Raw genomic sequence first — 17,909 nt, forward strand, 5'->3', positions numbered from 1 at the left:
AACGGGGTCACTTATGGGGCGGGGAAGGGTTTTGGGGGGTCACTTATGGGGCAGCCCCTCCCCCGCCGCTCATTAACCAGCTTCCACGCCTCGTTAACGACCCGTTTATTAATTTTCAGCCGCGGCGGGACCCGATGTGGGGCAGGTGAGGGACCTGTGGGGCAGGTGATGGACCTGTGGGGCAGGTGAGAGATCTATGGGGCAGGTGATGGTTCTGTGGGGCAGGTGAGGCCTCTGTGGGGCAGTTGATGGTTCTGTGGGGCAGGTAAGAGACCTGTGGGGCAGGTGATGGTTCTATGGGGCAGTTGATGGTTCTGTGGGGCAGGTGAGGGATCTATGGGGCAGTTGATGGTTCTGTGGGGCAGGTAAGAGGCCTATAGGGCAGGTGAGGCCTCTGTGGGGCAGGTGAGGGATCTATGGGGCAGGTGAGGGATCTATGGGGCAGTTGATGGTTCTGTGGGACAGGTGAGGGGTCTGTGGGGCAGGTGAGGGATCTATGGGGCAGTTGATGGTTCTGTGGGGCAGGTGAGGCCTCTATGGGGCAGGTGATGGTTCTGTGGGGCAGGTGATGGTTCTGTGGGGCAGGTGAGGGATCTATGGGGCAGTTGATGGTTCTGTGGGGCAGGTGAGGGATCTGTGGGGCAGGTAATGGTTCTGTGGGGCAGGTGAGGCCTCTATGGGGCAGGTGATGGTTCTGTGGGGCAGGTGATGGTTCTGTGGGGCAGGTGAGGGATCTATGGGGCAGTTGATGGTTCTGTGGGGCAGGTGAGGGATCTATGGGGCAGTTGATGGTTCTGTGGGACAGGTGAGGGATCTGTGGGGCAGGTGATGGTTCTGTGGGGCAGTTGATGGTTCTGTGGGGCAGGTGATGGTTCTGTGGGACAGGTGAGGCCTCTCTGGGGCAGGTGATGGTTCTGTGGGGCAGGTGATGGTTCTGTGGGGCAGGTGAGGGCTCCCTGGGGCAGGTGGGCCCCGCCGTGGGGCAGGTGTGGGTCAGTAGTTGCCGCGCTCCTGCCGGAAGCCGCCGCGTCTCAGGTACCCGTCGCCCTTGCGGTACCCGCCGTCCTTCTGGTCTGCGGGGCGGAGCCGAACAGGTGAGCGGGGGGCAGGGCCAGGGGTGCCCAGGTGTGGCCCAGGTGTGCCCAGGTGTGCCCCAGGTGTGCCCAGGTGTGTCGGGTGTGTCCCAGGTATGTCCTAGGTGTGCCCAGGTGTGTCCCAGGTGTGCCCAGGTGTGCCCAGGTGTGCCCAGGTGCCCCCCAGGTGTGCCCACGTGTGTCCCAGGTGTGTGTCAGGTGTCCCCAGGTGTGCCCAGGCATGTCCCAGATGTGCCCAGGTGTGTGTCAGGTGTGTCCCAGATGTCCCAGGTGTGCCCAGGTGCCCCCCAGGTGTGTCCCAGGTGTGCCCAGGTGTGTGTCAGGTGTGTCAGATGTGCCCAAGTGTGTCCCTGGTGTGCCCCAGGTGTGCCGAGGTGTGCCCAGGTGTGCCCAGTTCCACCCCAGGTGTGCCCAGCTCCGCCCCAGGTGTGCCCAGGTGTGTGTTGGGTGTGCCCAGGTATGCCCAGGTGTGTGTCAGGTGTACTGAGGTGCCCCCTAGGTGTGCCCAGGTGTGCCAGGATGCCCCCCAGGTGGGCCCAGGTGTGTGTCAGGTGTGCCCAGGTGCCCCCCAGGTGCCTCCCAGGTGTGCCCAGCTCCGCCCCAGGTGCCCCCAGGTGCCCCCATCTCCCCCCCCAGGTGTGCCCAGGTGCCCCCCAGGTGTACCCCAGCTATATCCCACATACCCCAGGTGCCCCCAGGTGCCCCCAGGTGTGCCCAGGTGCCCCCCAGGTGTATCCCAGCTACATCCCACATACCCCAGGTGCCCCCCAGGTGCCCCCAGGTGTACCCCAGCTATATCCCACGTACCCCAGGTGCCCCCAGGTGCCCCCCAGGTGTACCCCAGCTACATCCCACATACCCCAGGTGCCCCCCAGGTGTACCCCAGCTACATCCCACATACCCCAGGTGCCCCCAGCCCCACCCCAGCTCCCCCCCAGGTGTACCCCAGCTATATCCCACATACCCCAGGTGTGCCCAGGTGTACCCCAGCTACATCCCACGTGCCCCAGGTGCCCCCAGGTGTGCCCAGGTGCCCCCCAGGTGTACCCCAGCTACATCCCACATACCCCAGGCGCCCCCAGGTGCTCCCAGCTCCCCCCCAGGTGCCCCCATCTCCCCCCCAGGTGTGCCCCCCCAGGTGCGCTCACCCCGGAAGTACCCCCCGTAGGCGCCCTGGCGCTGGTCGAGGACGCGCTCGTTGTTCTCCACCAGGTTGCCCAGCTTCTCGGCCAGCTGCAGCGCCAGGTTCTGCGTCGCCGTCGGCTCCGTCCGGTGCATCATCACCGTCGCCGTCGGCTGGTCCAGCGACGCCTGGCACCGGGAGGGCGTGGCCAGGTGAGCCACGCCCACCCCCGACACACCTGGGCCACAGGTAACCCCAAAACAGCCCCATGACCACCCCAGGTGTGTCTCAAAATGCTCCTCCCCTCTTCTCTCCGCTCTCTGATTGGTCCAGGGATGTCTGAAGGGCGTGGCCAGGTGAGCCACGCCCACACCTGGTCACACCTGGGCCACAGGTAACCCCAAAACAGCCCCGCGACCGCCCCAGGTGTGTCTCAAGGTGCTCCTCCCCCTCCCTTCTCTCCGCTCTCTGGTTGGGCCACGGACAGCAAGGGGGCGTGGCCAGGTGAGCCACACCCACCCCCCGGCACACCTGTGCCACAGGTAACCCCAAAACCACCCCAAACTTACCCCAAATCTCCCCAATTTCCCCCAACCCTTTGCCCCTCACCCCGCCCCTCCCCTCACCTGCCCCGCCCAGGCCACGCCCCCCCCAGGCCCCGCCCCCCTCACCATGAGCTCCTCCCCGATGATCATCTTGCTGATGATGCCGTGCACCGTGGGCAGGTCCAGCTCAAACATGGCCGCCAGCGTCTCCATGCTAGTGAGGGAGGGGGGGCGGGGTCACCGGGGCCACGCCCACCACACCTGGGCCACGCCCAGCCCACCTGGGAGCGGCCACGCCCGCCCCAAACCCCGCCCAGGTGAGTGGCTGTAGGTCAAATATGGCCGCCTATGCTAATGAGGGAGGGTGGGCGTGGTCAGAGGGGCCACGCCCCCCACACCTGGGCATGGCCACGCCCCCCCCGGCCACGCCCCCCGTACCTGATGGAGTCGTAGACGCTGCTGTAGGTGAACAGGTAGGTGCGGAGGGACTCCTCCTGGATCTTCCTGGGGAGGGACCGAGTGACCACTGAGTGACCACCGAGTGACCACCGAGTGACCACCGAGTGACCACTGAGTGACCACTGAGTGACCACTGTGACCACTGAGTGACCACTGAGTGACCACTGAGCACTGAGTGACCACTGAGTGACCACTGAGTGACCACCGAGTGACCACTGAGTGACCACTGAGTGACCACTGTGACCACTGAGTGACCACTGAGTGACCACTGAGCACTGAGTGACCACTGAGTGACCACTGAGCACTGAGTGACCACGGAGTGACCACTGAGTGACCAGAGTGATCACTGACCACTGAGTGACCACTGAGTGACCACTGAGCACTGAGTGACCACTGAGTGACCACAGTGACCACTGAGTGACCACTGAGTGACCACTGAGCACTGAGTGACCACTGAGTGACCACTGTGACCACTGAGTGTCCACTGAGTGACCACGGAGTGACCCTGAGTGACCACTGACCACTGAGTGACCACGGAGTGACCAGAGTGACCACCGAGTGACCACTGACCACTGAGTGACCACTGAGTGACCACTGAGTGACCACTGACCACTGAGTGACCACTGACCACTGAGTGACCACTGAGTGACCACTGAGTGACCATTGACCAATGAGTGACCACGGAGTGACCACTGAGCACTGAGTGACCACTGAGCACTGAGTGACCACTGAGTGACCACTGAGCACTGAGTGACCACTGAGTGACCACTGAGTGACCACTGAGTGACCACCAATTGACCTCTGACCACTGAGTGACCACCGAGTGACCACTGAGTGACCATTGACCAATGAGTGACCACGGAGTGACCACTGACCAATGAGTGACCACTGAGCACTGAGTGACCACTGAGTGACCACTGAGCACTGAGTGACCACTGAGTGACCACGGAGTGACCACTGAGCACTGAGTGACCACTGAGTGACCACTGACCACTGAGTGACCACTGAGTGACCACTGACCAATCAGTGACTACTGAGTGACCACAGTGACCACTGAGTGACCCTGAGTGACCAGAGTGACCACTGACCAATGAGTGACCACTGAGTGACCCTGAGTGACCACTGAGTGACCACAGTGACCACTGAGTGACCACTGAGTGACCACGGAGTGACCACTGAGCACTGAGTGACCACTGAGTGACCACTGAGTGACCACTGAGTGACCACTGAGCACTCAGTGACCACTGAGTGACCACTGACCACTGAGTGACCACTGAGTGACCACTGACCAATCAGTGACTACTGAGTGACCACTGAGTGATTACTGAGTGACCCGAGTGACCACTGACCAATGAGTGACCACTGAGTGACCACTGAGTGACCACAGTGACCACTGAGTGACCACTGAGTGACCACTGAGTGACCACGGAGTGACCACTGAGCACTGAGTGACCACTGACCACTGAGTGACCACGGAGTGACCACTGAGTGACCACTGTGACCACTGACCACTGAGTGACCACTGAGTGACCACTGAGTGACCACTGTCCCCTGAGTGACCACTGAGTGACCACGGAGTGACCATGGAGTGACCAGAGTGACCACTGACCACAGAGTGACCACTGACCACTGAGTGACCACAGAGTGACCACAGACTGACCCCTGGACTGACCCATGGACTGACCCTTGGATTGACCCAATGACCCATGGACTGACCCATTGACCAACCCATGGACTGACCATGGACTGACCATGGACTGACCCATTGACTGACCCATGGACTGACCCCTGGACTGACCACTGACCGCCCCCTGGACCGCCCCCTGGACTGACCCATGGAGTGACCCAATAACCCATGGAATGACCCTTGGATTGACCACGGATTGACCCATTGACCAACTCATGGACTGACCCCTGGAGTGACCCATTGACCAACCCATGGATTAACCACGGACTGACCCCTGGACTGACCCAATGACCCATGGATTGACCACGGACTGACCCATGGACTGACCCATGGACTGACCCATTGACCAACCCATGGAGTGACCCATTGACTGACCCATGGAATGACCCTTGGATTGACCACGGATTGACCCATTGACCAACCCATGGACTGACCCCTGGAGTGACCCATTGACCAACCCATGGACCGCCCCCTGGACTGACCCATGCAGTGACCCCTGCCCGCCCCCCTCCCGCCCCCCTCCAGGCCCCCCGCTGCCCCGCCGCGTGCCCCTCACCTGACGAGCATGGCGCGCACCTGGTCGGCCTCGGGGAACAGGTCCCAGACCTTCCCGTTCATCTTCTCGTTGACGACGTAGCGGTGGCAGCGCCGCCAGTCCCCCGTCTTCATGGCCTTGGACGCCGCCACCACGTGCTCCCGCATCGACTCCGGCGGGCCTGGGGGGCACCGGGGGGCGGTTAGGGGGCTGGAGAACCAGTTATGGGGTGAGGGACTGAGTTAGGGGGTGAGGGACTGAGTTATGGGGTGAGGGACCAGGTTATGGGGTGAGGGACCGGGTTATGGGGTGAGGAACCACTTATGGGGTGAGGGACTGAGTTATGGGGTGAGGGACTGAGTTAGGGGGTGAGGAACCAGTTATGGGGCTGAAGAATGAAGTTACGGGGTGAGGAACCTGGTTATGGGGTGAGGAACCAGTTAGGGGGCTGGAGAACCTGGTTATGGGGTGAGGGACCAGTTAGGGGGCTGGAGAACCTGGTTATGGGGTGAGGGACCAGTTAGGGGGTTGAAGGATGAAGTTATGGGGTGAGGAACCAGTTATGGGGGGAGGAACCAGTTATGGGGGGAGGAACCAGGTTATGGAGGAGAAGAACCAAGTTATGGGGTGAGGAACCAGTTATGGGGTTGAAGGACCAGTTATGGGGTTGAAGGACCAAGTTAGGGGGTGAGGAACCAGGTTATGGGGGGAAGAACCAAGTTATGGAGCTCATGGACCAAGTTATGGGGTGAAGAACCACTTATGGGGCTGAAGGACCAAGTTATGGGGTGAGGAACCAGGTTATGGGGTGAGGAACCAGTTATAGGGTTGAAGAACCAGTTATGGGGTGAGGAATCACTTATGGGGCTGAAGGACCAAGTTATGGGGTGAAGGACCAAGTTATGGGGTGAGGAACCAGTTATGGGGCTGGAGAACCTGGTTACGGGGTGAAGAACCACTTATGGGGCTGAACAACCAGTTACGGGGCGAGCAACCAAGCCGCGGATCAGAACCAACTTCTGGACCCAAACCACCAAACCCAACCCCTCAACCCCAACCCCACCGACCACAAAACCCCAAACTTTCCACCCCAAAACCCAACTTTTGAGTCCCAATGACCAACCGTGGTCTGAGGAACCTCAAGGTGAAGAAGAACCAACTTATGGGGCGGAACCACCAAACCAAGACCGGGAAAACCAAGTTATGGGTCCAAACCACCAACTTTTGGGTCAGAAACACCAATTTTTGGGTCCCAACAACCAACTAACAAATCATGATGACCAACCGTGGTCTGAGGATCCTCAACCTGAAGAACCACCAACTTATGGGGCAGAACCACCAAACCAAGACCAGGAAACCAAACTTATGGACCAGAAAACCCAACTTTCGACCCCGAACCTCCAACTTTTGGGTCTGAGTGACCAAATTCTGTATCCCAGTGACCAACCATCACCTGAGGAACCTCAAGGTGAAGTAGAACCAACTTATGGGGCAGAACCACCAAACCAAGACCCGAAAACCCAACTTACGGACCAGAAAAACCCAACTTTCGACCCCAAACCTCCAACTTTTGGGTCTGAGTGACCAACCATCACCTGAGGAACCTCAAGGTGAAGAACCACCAACTTATGGGGCAGAACCACCAAACCAAGACCCGAAAAACCAACTCATGGACCAGAAAACCCAACTTTTGGGTCAGAAGAACCAACTTTTGGGTCACAATGACCAACTTTTGAGTCCCAATGACCAACCATCACCTGAGGAACCTCAACCTGAAGAAGAACCAACTTATGGGGCCGAACCACCAAACCAAGACCAGGAAAACCAACTCATGGACCAGAAAACCCAACTTTCGACCCCAAACCCCCAACTTTTGAGTCCCAATGACCAACCGTTGCCTGTGGAACCTCAAGGTGAAGAAAAACCAACTTATGGGGCAGAACCACCAAACCAAGACCAGAAAAAACAACTTATGGACCAGAAAAACCCAACTTTTGGGTCACAATGACCAACTTTTGGGTCACAATGACCAACTTTTGAGTCCTAATGACCAACCATCACCTGAGGAACCTCAACCTGAAGAAGAACCAACTTATGGGGCCGAACCACCAAACCAAGACCAGGAAAACCAACTCATGGACCAGAAAACCCAACTTTCGACCCCAAACCCCCAACTTTTGAGTCCTAATGACCAACCATCACCTGAGGAACCTCAAGGTGAAGAACCACCAACCTACGGGGCCGAACCACCAAACCAAGACCCGAAAACCCAACTCACCGACCAAAAACCCAACTTTTTCACCCCAAAACCCCCCCGCCTTGTCCTCCTCCTCCTCACCGAGCAGGGGCTGCCTCTCCCCCACCCTGAGCTGGTGGTGGAACTGCTTGCTGATCATCCTCCGCCGGGCGTCGAACTCGTGGGCGGCCATGTAGGGGATCTCCAGCAGCATGGCCGCCACCAGGTAGACGCACTCCAGGAGCTCCAGGTTGACGTGCATGTGGAAGGGCACCTGGCGGCGCTTCTCCACCTTCTCCTGCTCCGCGTTGCGCTCCTGGAGGCTCCGGAGCAGCAGCCCCTGGCCCAGCAGCTCCTTGGCCCGGCCGGACGACTGGATGTCCAGCAGGGCGTTGTGGGCGTCCTTGATCAGCCCCTGGCGGAAGGCGCAGATGCCCAGCTGGACCATGGTGCGGTTGTAGAGGATCTGGGGGGGACAGGTGAGGGACAGGTGAGGTCAAATCACCTGGACAGGTGAGTTTTGACCAGCCCCGCCCACCCCCAGCTGGACCGTGGTGCGGTTGTAGAGGATCTGAAGGGGACAGGTGAGCCACAGGTGAGCCACAGGTGAGTCCTGACCACCCCTGGTGAGTCCTGCCCACTCCTGACTAGCACAGGTGAGTTCTGACCAGCCCCACCCACCCCCAGCTGGACCATGGTGCGGTTGTAGAGGATCTGGGGGGGGACAGGTGAGGGACAGGTGAGCCACAGGTGAGGGGCAGGTGAGCCACAGGTGAGTTTTGACCAGCCCTGACCACCCCTGACTAGCACAGGTGAGTCCTGTCCATCCCCACCCACCCCCAGCTGGACCGTGGTGCGGTTGTAGAGGATCTGGGGGGGGACAGGTGAGGGACAGGTGAGGTCAAATCACCTGGACAGGTGAGTTTTGACCAGCCCCGCCCACCCCCAGCTGGACCATGGTGCGGTTGTAGAGGATCTGGGGGGGGGGACAGGTGAGGGGCAGGTGAGCCACAGGTGAGTCCTGACCACCTCTGGTGAGTCCTGCCCACTCCTGACTAGCACAGGTGAGTCCTGTCCAGCCCCGCCCACCCCCAGCTGGACCGTGGTGGGGTTGTAGAGGATCTGGGGGGGGACAGGTGAGGGACAGGTGAGGGACAGGTGAGCCACAGGTGAGTTCTGCCCACCCCTGACCAGCCCAAGTGTGCCACGTGTTCACCTGGACAGGTGTGACCCCACACTGACCAACCCAGGTGAGTCCTGTCCATCCCCACCCACCCCCAGCTGGACCATGGTGCGGTTGTAGAGGATCTAAAGGGGGACAGGTGAGGGGCAGGTGAGGGACAGGTGAGTCCTGACCAGCCCCACCCACCCCCAGCTGGACCATGGTGCGGTTGTAGAGGATCTGGGGGGGGACAGGTGAGGTCAGGTCACCTGGACAGGTGAGTCCTGACTAGCACAGGTGAGTCCTGTCCAGCCCCACCCACCCCCAGCTGGACCATGGTGCGGTTGTAGAGGATCTGGGGGGGGACAGGTGAGGGACAGGTGAGGGACAGGTGAGGTCAGGTCAGCTGGACAGGTGAGTTCTGACCCCCCCAGGTGTGTCTCACCTGCCCAGGTGAGTTCCCAGGTGTGTGTCTCACCCCCCCAGGTGTGTGTTTTACCCCCCCAGGTGTGTTTTAGCCCCCCCCAGGTGTGCCTCACCTGCACAGGTGTCTCTGCGTGCTGGATGTTGTCCTGCAGGTGCGACATGAGCCCCCCCAGGTGTGTGTCTCACCCCCCCAGGTGTGTCTCACCCCCCCAGGTGTGTCTCACCCCCCCAGGTGTGTGTCTCACCCCCCCAGGTGTGCCTCACCTGCACAGGTGGGTCTGCGTGCTGGATGTTGTCCTGCAGGTGCGACATGAGCCCCCCCAGGTGTGTGTCTCACCCCCCCAGGTGTGTCTCACCTGCCCAGGTGAGTTCCCAGGTGTGTGTCTCACCCCCCCAGGTGTGTGTTTTACCCCCCCCAGGTGTGCCTCACCTGCACAGGTGGGTCTGCGTGCTGGATGTTGTCCTGCAGGTGCGACATGAGCCTCCCCAGGTGTGTGTTTTACCCCCCCAGGTGTGTGTTTTACCCTCCCAGGTGTGTGTTTACCTGCCCAGGTGTGTGTTTTACCCCCCCAGGTGTGTGTCTCACCCCCCCAGGTGCATCTCACCTGCCCAGGTGAGTTCCCAGGTGTGTGTCTCACCCCCCCAGGTGTGTGTCTCACCCCCCCAGGTGTGTGTTTTACCCCCCCAGGTGAGTTCCCAGGTGTGCCTCACCTGCACAGGTGGGTCTGCGTGCTGGATGTTGTCCTGCAGGTGCGACATGAGCCCCCCCAGGTGTGTGTCTCACCCCCCCAGGTGTGTGTTTTACCCCCCAGGTGTGTTTTACCCCCCCAGGTGTGTGTCTCACCCCCCCAGGTGTGTGCCTCACCTGCACAGGTGGGTCTGCGTGCTGGATGTTGTCCTGCAGGTGCGACATGAGCATGAGGTCGCGGGCGCGGTACCAGCGGCTGTGCAGGGCGTGGTGGTAGATGTGGCACAGGATGGCGCAGGTGCGGATCCGGTCCGTGCGGTCCTTGGCGTACACGAACCTGCCCAGGTGAGGCGGGAGAGGGCAGGTGAGGGCCTCGGGGGGCAGGTGAGAGCCTCAGGGGACAGGTGAGACCACCCCAGATAAATTAGAACCTCCTGGCACAGGTGAGACACTCAGGGGACAGGTGAGACCACTCTGGGACAGGTGAGACAGGTGAGACTCTCAGGGGGCAGGTGAGGGCCTCAGGGGGCAAGTGAGAGCATCCCGGATAAATTAGAACTCCCTGGGACAGGTGAGACCCTCAGGGGACAGGTGAGAGTGCCCTGGGACAGGTGAGACAGGTGAGAGCCTCGGGGGACAGGTGAGAGCACCCTGGGACAGGTGAGAGCCTCGGGGGGCAGGTGAGACACTCAAGGGACAGGTGGGACCCTCAGGGGACAGGTGAGACACTCAGGGGACAGGTGGGACACTCAAGGGACAGGTGAGACACTCAGGGGACAGGTGAGAGCCTCGGGGGGCAGGTGAGGGCCTCGGGGGGCAGGTGAGGGCCTCGGGGGGCAGGTGAGACACTCAGGGGACAAGTGAGACACTCATGGGACAGGTGAGACACTCATGGGACAGGTGAGACTCTCGGGGGACAGGTGAGACCACCCTGGCACAGGTGAGACCACCCTGGGACAGGTGAGACCCTCAGGGGACAGGTGAGAGCACCCTGGGCAACTTAGAAACTCCAGGGACAGGTGAGACCCTCAGGGGACAGGTGAGAGCGCCCTGGGACAGGTGAGACAGGTGAGAGTCTCAGGGGGCAGGTGAGACACTCAGGGGACAGGTGAGAGCACCCTGGGACAGGTGAGACCCTCAGGGGACAGGTGAGAGCCTCAGGGGACAGGTGGGACAGTCAGGGGACAGGTGAGAGCCTCAGGGGACAGGTGAGACCACCCTGGGACAGGTGAGACCACCCTGGGACAGGTGAGAGCCTCAGGGGACAGGTGAGACACTCAGATGACAGGTGAGACACTCAGGGAACAGGTGAGACACTCAGGGGACAGGTGAGAGCATCAGGGGACAGGTGAGACCACCCTGGGACAGGTGAGACCCTCAGGGGACAGGTGAGACCCTCCTGGGACAGGTGAGACCCTCAGGGGACAGGTGAGACCACCCTGGGACAGGTGAGACCACCTTGAGACAGGTGAGAGCCTCAGGGGACAGGTGAGACACTCAGGGGACAGGTGAGACCCTCAGGGGACAGGTGAGACAGGTGAGACACTCAGGGACAGGTGAGCCCTGCCCCCCCAGGTGAGCCCCGCCCTCACCTGCACAGCCTCTCCATCAGCGCCTCCGAGTCTTCCTCCTCCTCCTCCTCCTCCTCCGGCCCCGCCTTCACCTGCGGCGGCTCCGCCCCCTCAGGCCCCGCCCCGGCGCTCACCTGGGCAGGTGAGGCGTCCTCGGCCCCGCCCTTGGCCGGCGCAGGCCCCTCCCCCTTGCGCCGGGAGCCGTAGTCGAACTTGTAGTAGGTGTGGAGCACCCTGGGACAGGTGAGACAGGTGAGAGCCTCAGGGGACAGGTGAGACCCTCAGGGGACAGGTGAGACAGGTGAGAGCCTCAGGGGACAGGTGAGACACTCAGGGGACAGGTGAGAGCCTCAGGGGACAGGTGAGAGCCTCAGGGGACAGGTGAGACCTCCCTGGGACAGGTGAGACCACCCTGAGACAGGTGAGATGCTCAGGGGACAGGTGAGGCCACTCTGGGACAGGTGAGACCTTCTTGGGACAGGTGAGACACTCAGGGGACAGGTGAGACCCTCACGGGACAGGTGAGAGCCTCAGGGGACAGGTGAGAGCCTCAGGGGACAGGTGAGACCACCCTGGGACAGGTGAGAGCCTCAGGGGACAGGTGAGACCACCCTGAGACAGGTGAGACCCTCATTGACCAGGTGAGACACTCAAGGGACAGGTGAGACCTCCCTGGGACAGGTGAGACAGGTGAGAGCCTCAGGGGACAGGTGAGACCACCCTGAGACAGGTGAGACCCTCATTGACCAGGTGAGACACTCAAGGGACAGGTGAGACCTCCCTGGGACAGGTGAGACAGGTGAGAGCCTCAGGGGACAGGTGAGACCACCCTGGGACAGGTGAGACCACCCTGGGACAGGTGAGACCCTCCTGGGACAGGTCAGACCCTCAGGGGACAGGTGAGACCCCCCTGGGACAGGTGAGACCACCCTGGGATAGGTGAGACCCTCCTGGGACAGGTGAGACCTCCCTAGGACAAGTGAGACCCTCATTGACCAAGTGAGACCCTCTGGGACAGGTGAGACCCTCAGGGGACAGGTGAGACCTCCCTGGGACAGGTGAGACCCTCAGGGGACAGGTGACACCCTCCTAGGATAGGTGAGACCCTCAGGGGACAGGTGAGACCCTCCTGAGACAGGTGACACCCTCCCAGGACAGGTGAGACCCTCCCTGCCCAAGTAACACACCTGCAGGGACGCCCCTCCCCCCCTGGCCCCGCCCCCGGCCCCGCCCCCGGCCCCGCCCCGCCCTCACCTGCACAGGTAGACCCCGCAGGCCCCCCCTGGCCCCGCCCCCGGCCCCGCCCCGCCCTCACCTGCGCAGGTAGACCCTGCAGAGCTCCTCGGGGCTGCCCTTGCCCTGCAGGTAACCCCTGGCCCCGCCCCTGGCCCCGCCCCGCCCTCACCTGCGCAGGTAGACCCTGCAGAGCTCCTCGGGGCTGCCCTTGCCCTGCAGGTAGCGCTGGAGCCGCGCGATGATGGCGCAGACCCGGCCCTCGTCCTTCAGGTGCTCCACGTACTCTGGGGGGGGGGGGACACACACACCTGGGGCTCACCTGGGGCTCACCTGGGGCTCAGGTGAGTCACCTGTGCCGCCGGAACCCCCCTGGATCTAGGGGAAGCCCCCCAGGTAACAACCAGGTGACCCCTCAGGTGAAGACCTTGGACCCAGGTGATGCTCCAGGGAGTTTGGAGGCTCACCTGGACACACCTGGACACACCTGGAGCTCACCTGGACACACCTGGGGCTCACCTGGGGCTCAGGTGAGTCACCTGTGCCACGGGAACCCCCCCAGGTAACGACCAGGTGACCCTCAGGTGACCCCTCAGGTGAAGACCTCGGACCCAGATGATGCTCCAGGGACTCTGGGGACTCACCTGGACACACCTGGACACACCTGGAGCTCACCTGGGGCTCACCTGGGGCTCAGGTGAGTCACCTGTGCCACGGGAACCCCCCAAGGTAACAACCAGGTGACCCCCCAGGTGAGAGATCTGAGGCCAGGTGACGCTCCAGGGACTTTGGGGGCTCACCTGGACACACCTGGACACACCTGGGGCTCACCTGGGGCTCAGGTGAGTCACCTGTGCCACGGGAACCCCTCGAAACCCCCCCAAAGACCCCCCAAAAACTCCTCAAAGCTGCCCCAAAACCCTCCAAAGAGACCCCAAAAATCCCAAAATCCCCCCCAACCCCCCCAAAACCTCCTCAAAGACCCCCCAAACCCCCCCAGGTGAGGGTCCCACCTGTCCCTCAGGTGCTCCAGGTGACCCTTGGGGGGGTCTCAGCCCCCAAAGACCCCCCAGAGACCCCCCAAAACCCCCCCAAAAATCCCCCAAGACCCCAAAATCCCCCCGAAACCTCCACAAAACCCCCTCAAAGACCCCCCAAACCCCTTCAGGACCCCCCAGGTGAGGGTCCCACCTGTCCCTCAGGTGCTCCAGGTGACCCTTGGGGGGGTCTCAGCCCCCAAACCCCCCCAAAGACCCCCCAAAACCCCCCAAAAACCCCTCAAAGAGACCCCAAAAATCCCCCAAAACCCTCCAAAGACCCCAAAATACTCCCCAAAGACCCCCCAAACCCCCCCAGGTGAGGGTCCCACCTGTCCCTCAGGTGCTCCAGGTGAGTCCTGGGGGGGTCTCAGCCCCCAAAGACCCCCCAGAGACCCCCCAAAAATCCCAAAATCCCCCCAAAAAATCCCCCAAGATCCCAAAAATCCCCCCTAAAACCCCCTCAAAGACCCCCCAGACCCCTCCAGGACCCCCCAGGTGAGGGTCTCACCTGTCCCTCAGGTGCTCCAGGTGAGCCCTGGGGGGTCTCAGCCCCCAAACCCCCCCAGGGACCCCCCAAAATCCCCCAAAACCCCTCAAAGAGACCCCAAAATCCCCCCAAAACCTCCACAAAACCCTCTCAAAGACCCCAAAAACCTCCCCAAAGACCCCCCAAACCCCCCCAGGTGAGGGTCCCACCTGTCCCTCAGGTGCTCCAGGTGACCCCTTGGGGGGGTCTCAGCCCCCAAACCCCCAGAGACCCCCCAAAACCCCCAAAAACCCCTCAAAGAGACCCCAAAAATCCCCCCTAAAACCCCCCAAAAACCTCCCCAAAGACCCCCCAAACCCCCCCAGGTGAGGGTCCCACCTGTCCCTCAGGTGCTCCAGGTGACCCTTGGGGGTGGTCTCAGCCCCCAAACCCCCCCAGAGACCCCCAAAAACCCCAAAATCCCCCCAAAAAATCCCCCAAGACCCCAAAATCCCCCTAAAACCCCCAAAAACCTCCCCAAAGACCCCCCAAACCCCTTCAGGACCCCCCAGGTGAGGGTCCCACCTGTCCCTCATGTGCTCCAGGTGACCCTTGGGGGGGTCTCAGCCCTCAAACCCCCCCAAAGACCCCCCAAAACCCCCCAAAAACCCCTCAAAGAGACCCCAAAAATCCCCCAAAACCCTCCAAAGACCCCAAAAATCTCCCCAAAGACCCCCCAAACCCCCCAGGTGAGGGTCCCACCTGTCCCTCAGGTGCTCCAGGTGACCCCTTGGGGGCGGTCTCAGCCCCCAAACCCCCCAGGGACCCCCCAAAAAACCCAAAATCCCCCCAAAAAATCCCCCAAGATCCCAAAAATCCCCCCTAAAACCCCCCAAAAACCCCCTCAAAGACCCCAAAGACCCCCCAAACCCCCCCAGGTGAGGGTCCCACCTGTCCCTCAGGTGCTCCAGGTGACCCTTGGGGGGGTCTCAGCCCCCAAACCCCCCCAGGGACCCCCCAAAATGTGCTCACCCTGGGAGTGGGGGTCTGTGTTCTGCATGATCTTGGTGAACTCCTCGTCCATCCGCTCCACCAGGGTCAGGACACACCCCCGGACTCGGTAGGGCTGCAAATTTGGGGGGGTGAGACCCCAAAAAACCCCCCAGAGACCCCCAAAAATCCAGAGAGACCCAAAAACCCCACAAAGATCCCCCCAAATCCAGAGAAACCCCCAAAAATCCACCCTGACCCACAGAGACTCCCAAAAACCCCACAGAGAGACCCCCAAAAACCCACAGAGACCCCCAAAAATTCACAGAGACCCCCAAAAATCCACCCTGACCCACAGAGACCCCCAAAAACCCACAGAGACCCCCAAAATTAATCCTGACCCACAGAGACCCCCAAAACCCCACAGAGATCCCCCTGGGATCCCCCCAAGGACCCCAAACCCCCCTCCCAGCCCCATAACTGATTCCAACCCCCCCAGCCCCATAACTGACCCCAATCCCCCCCATAACTGACCCAAAAACCCCTCCCAGCCCCATAACTGACCCCAATCCACCCCATAACCAACCCAAACTGCCCCATAACCAACCCCAAACCCCTCCCAGCCCCATAAGTGACCCCAAACTGCCCCATAAGTGACCCCAAACCCCCTTCCTGCCCCCTAAATGACCTCAAACCCCCTCCCAACCCCATAACTGACCCCAAACTGCCCCATAAGTGACCCCAAATCCCCCTCCCAGCCCCATAACTGACCCCAAATCCCCCTCCCAGCCCCATAACTGACCCCAAAACCCCCTCCCAACCCCACAGATCCTCCCCTCAGCCCCATAAGTCCCGGACCTGCTCGGGGTTGTTGAGGTTCTCCGACTCCTCCAGGACGTTCTCGCCCACGAAGATCTCGGGGTGGGCAAAGAGCAGCTCCAGCAGCTCCTCGATGCAGCCCAGGCACTTCTGCCACAGCTCAGGCTGTGGGGCAGGACCCACACATCACCCCCTGCCCCATAGATCGGTCTCTGCCCCATAGATCCACCCCCTTCCCCATAGATCAGTCCCTGCCCCATAGATCAGCCCCAAAACCTGGGCTCTGACCCACAGATTGGTCTCAGAAGTTGGGGTGTGACCCACAGATTGGGTCCTGCCCCATAGATCCACCCCCTGCCCCATAGATCAGTTCCTGACCCATAAACCGGGGTCTGACCCATTAATCGGGGTCTGACCCATAGAATGGCCCCAAAAACTGGGCTCTGACCCATAGACCAGCCCCTGCCCCATAGATTGGTCCCTGACCCATAGATCAACTCCTGACCCATAGATTGGGGTCTGACCCATAGAACGGCCCCAAAACCTGGGCTCTGACCCACAGATTGGTCTCAGAAGTTGGGGTGTGACCCACAGATTGGGTCCTGCCCCACAGATCCACCCCCTGCCCCATAGATCAGTCCCTGACCCATAGATCAGTTCCTGACCCATCAATCGGGGTCTGACCCATAGAATGGCCCCAAAAACTGGGCTCTGACCCATAGATGAGTTTCACAAATTGGGGTCTGACCCATAGACCAGCCCCTGCCCCATAGATTGGTCCCTGACCCATAGATCAGTCCCTGACCCATAAATCGGGGTCAGACCCATAGAACGGCCCCAAAACCTGGGCTCTGGCCCATAGATTAGCCTCAGAAGTTGGGGTGTGACCCACAGATTGGGTCCTGCCCCATAGATCAGTCTCTGACACATAGATCCACCCCCTGCCCCATAGATCAGTCCCTGACCCATAGATGGGTCCCTGCCCCACAGATTTTGGGGTGGGCAAAGAGCAGCTCCAGCAGCTCCTCGATGCAGCCCAGGCACTTCTGCCACAGCTCAGGCTGTGGGGCAGGACCCACACATCACCCCCTGCCCCATAGATCGGGGTCTGACCCATAGATCCACCCCCTGACCCATAGATCAGTCCCTGCCCCATAGATCCACCCCCAAACCCATAGATCGGGGCATTTAATTCCCCTTTAATCCCCATTTAACCCCTCCAAACCTAATTAAATCCCATTTATTCCCCCTTTAACCCCCTCCAAACCCCAATTAAATCCCATTTAACCCCCTTTTACTCCCAATAAATCCCATTTTTTCCCCATTTAACCCCCTTTAGCCCCCATTTAACCCCCTTAAAACCCAATTAAATCCCATTTATTCCCCATTTAATCCCCATCTAACCCCCTTAAAACCCAATTAAACCCCATTTAACCCCCTTTTACCCCCATTAAATCCCATTTATTCCCCATTTAACTCCCTTTAACCCCCATTAAATCCCAATTAAATCCCATTTAAATCCACTTATTCCCCATTTAACCCCCATTTAACCCCCTTTAACCCCCAATAAATCCCATTTAATTCCCGTTTAACCCCCTAAAAACCCCAATAAATCCCATTTAACCCCCTTTAACCCCCATTAAATCCCAATTAAATCCCATTTAAATCCCATTTAATCCCCATCTAACCCCCTTAAAATCCATTTAAACCCCCCTTAACCCCATTTATTCCCCTTTTAACCCCCTCAAAACCCAATTAAATCCCATTTATTCCCCATTTAACCCCCTTTAACCCCCATTAAATCTCAATTAAATCCCATTTAAATCCATTTATTC

The 17,909-nt window shown here is 60.4% G+C and overlaps 1 protein-coding gene and 4 long non-coding RNA genes across 65 annotated transcripts in view; 4 read left to right on the top strand and 1 right to left on the bottom strand.

Annotated features, from left to right (window-relative positions):
- Positions 1-66: 66 nt before the first annotated feature.
- LOC127465342 (uncharacterized) lies at positions 67-1,040 on the top strand. Of its 50 annotated transcripts, none has more exons than XR_007902111.1 (7): positions 136-225; positions 266-325; positions 386-425; positions 466-585; positions 666-765; positions 826-865; positions 906-998. It is a non-coding gene; the product is annotated as an uncharacterized LOC127465342 (long non-coding RNA). The 50 variants fall into 50 exon arrangements; XR_007902118.1 differs by having other exon boundaries at positions 486-585; XR_007902106.1 differs by having other exon boundaries at positions 266-285.
- The window catches only part of LOC127465341 (eukaryotic translation initiation factor 3 subunit C-like), a 44,291-nt gene continuing 26,859 nt past the window's right edge, over positions 478-17,909 (bottom strand). The window contains exons 12-23 of the mRNA XM_051775810.1: positions 16,114-16,239; positions 15,298-15,391; positions 12,932-13,046; positions 11,548-11,760; positions 10,133-10,292; positions 7,782-8,145; positions 5,465-5,624; positions 3,201-3,266; positions 2,889-2,976; positions 2,243-2,405; positions 966-1,073; positions 478-685 (exon numbers count right to left, since the gene is read on the bottom strand). Of these exons, the coding sequence (XP_051631770.1) occupies positions 994-1,073; positions 2,243-2,405; positions 2,889-2,976; positions 3,201-3,266; positions 5,465-5,624; positions 7,782-8,145; positions 10,133-10,292; positions 11,548-11,760; positions 12,932-13,046; positions 15,298-15,391; positions 16,114-16,239 (1,629 nt within the window). The 3' untranslated portion in view covers positions 478-685; positions 966-993. The remainder of the gene's footprint in view (positions 686-965; positions 1,074-2,242; positions 2,406-2,888; positions 2,977-3,200; positions 3,267-5,464; positions 5,625-7,781; positions 8,146-10,132; positions 10,293-11,547; positions 11,761-12,931; positions 13,047-15,297; positions 15,392-16,113; positions 16,240-17,909) is intronic.
- Positions 8,377-10,124, top strand: LOC127465349 (uncharacterized). Of its 12 annotated transcripts, none has more exons than XR_007902142.1 (5): positions 8,377-8,407; positions 9,002-9,023; positions 9,096-9,118; positions 9,256-9,327; positions 10,099-10,124. It is a non-coding gene; the product is annotated as an uncharacterized LOC127465349 (long non-coding RNA). The 12 variants fall into 12 exon arrangements; XR_007902141.1 differs by lacking the exon at positions 10,099-10,124 and adding an exon at positions 10,039-10,064; XR_007902140.1 differs by lacking the exon at positions 10,099-10,124 and adding an exon at positions 9,893-9,918.
- LOC127465347 (uncharacterized) lies at positions 10,309-12,510 on the top strand. Its single transcript, XR_007902135.1, has 4 exons — positions 10,309-10,615; positions 11,184-11,363; positions 12,148-12,236; positions 12,366-12,510. It is a non-coding gene; the product is annotated as an uncharacterized LOC127465347 (long non-coding RNA).
- LOC127465351 (uncharacterized) lies at positions 11,764-12,081 on the top strand. The gene is made up of 3 exons (XR_007902149.1): positions 11,764-11,778; positions 11,888-11,927; positions 11,988-12,081. It is a non-coding gene; the product is annotated as an uncharacterized LOC127465351 (long non-coding RNA).

Source organism: Manacus candei, unplaced genomic scaffold (assembly GCF_025592945.1).
Source record: "Manacus candei isolate 608988 ecotype Guabito, Panama unplaced genomic scaffold, ASM2559294v1 h1tg000370l, whole genome shotgun sequence".
Taxonomy (NCBI): domain Eukaryota; kingdom Metazoa; phylum Chordata; class Aves; order Passeriformes; family Pipridae; genus Manacus; species Manacus candei.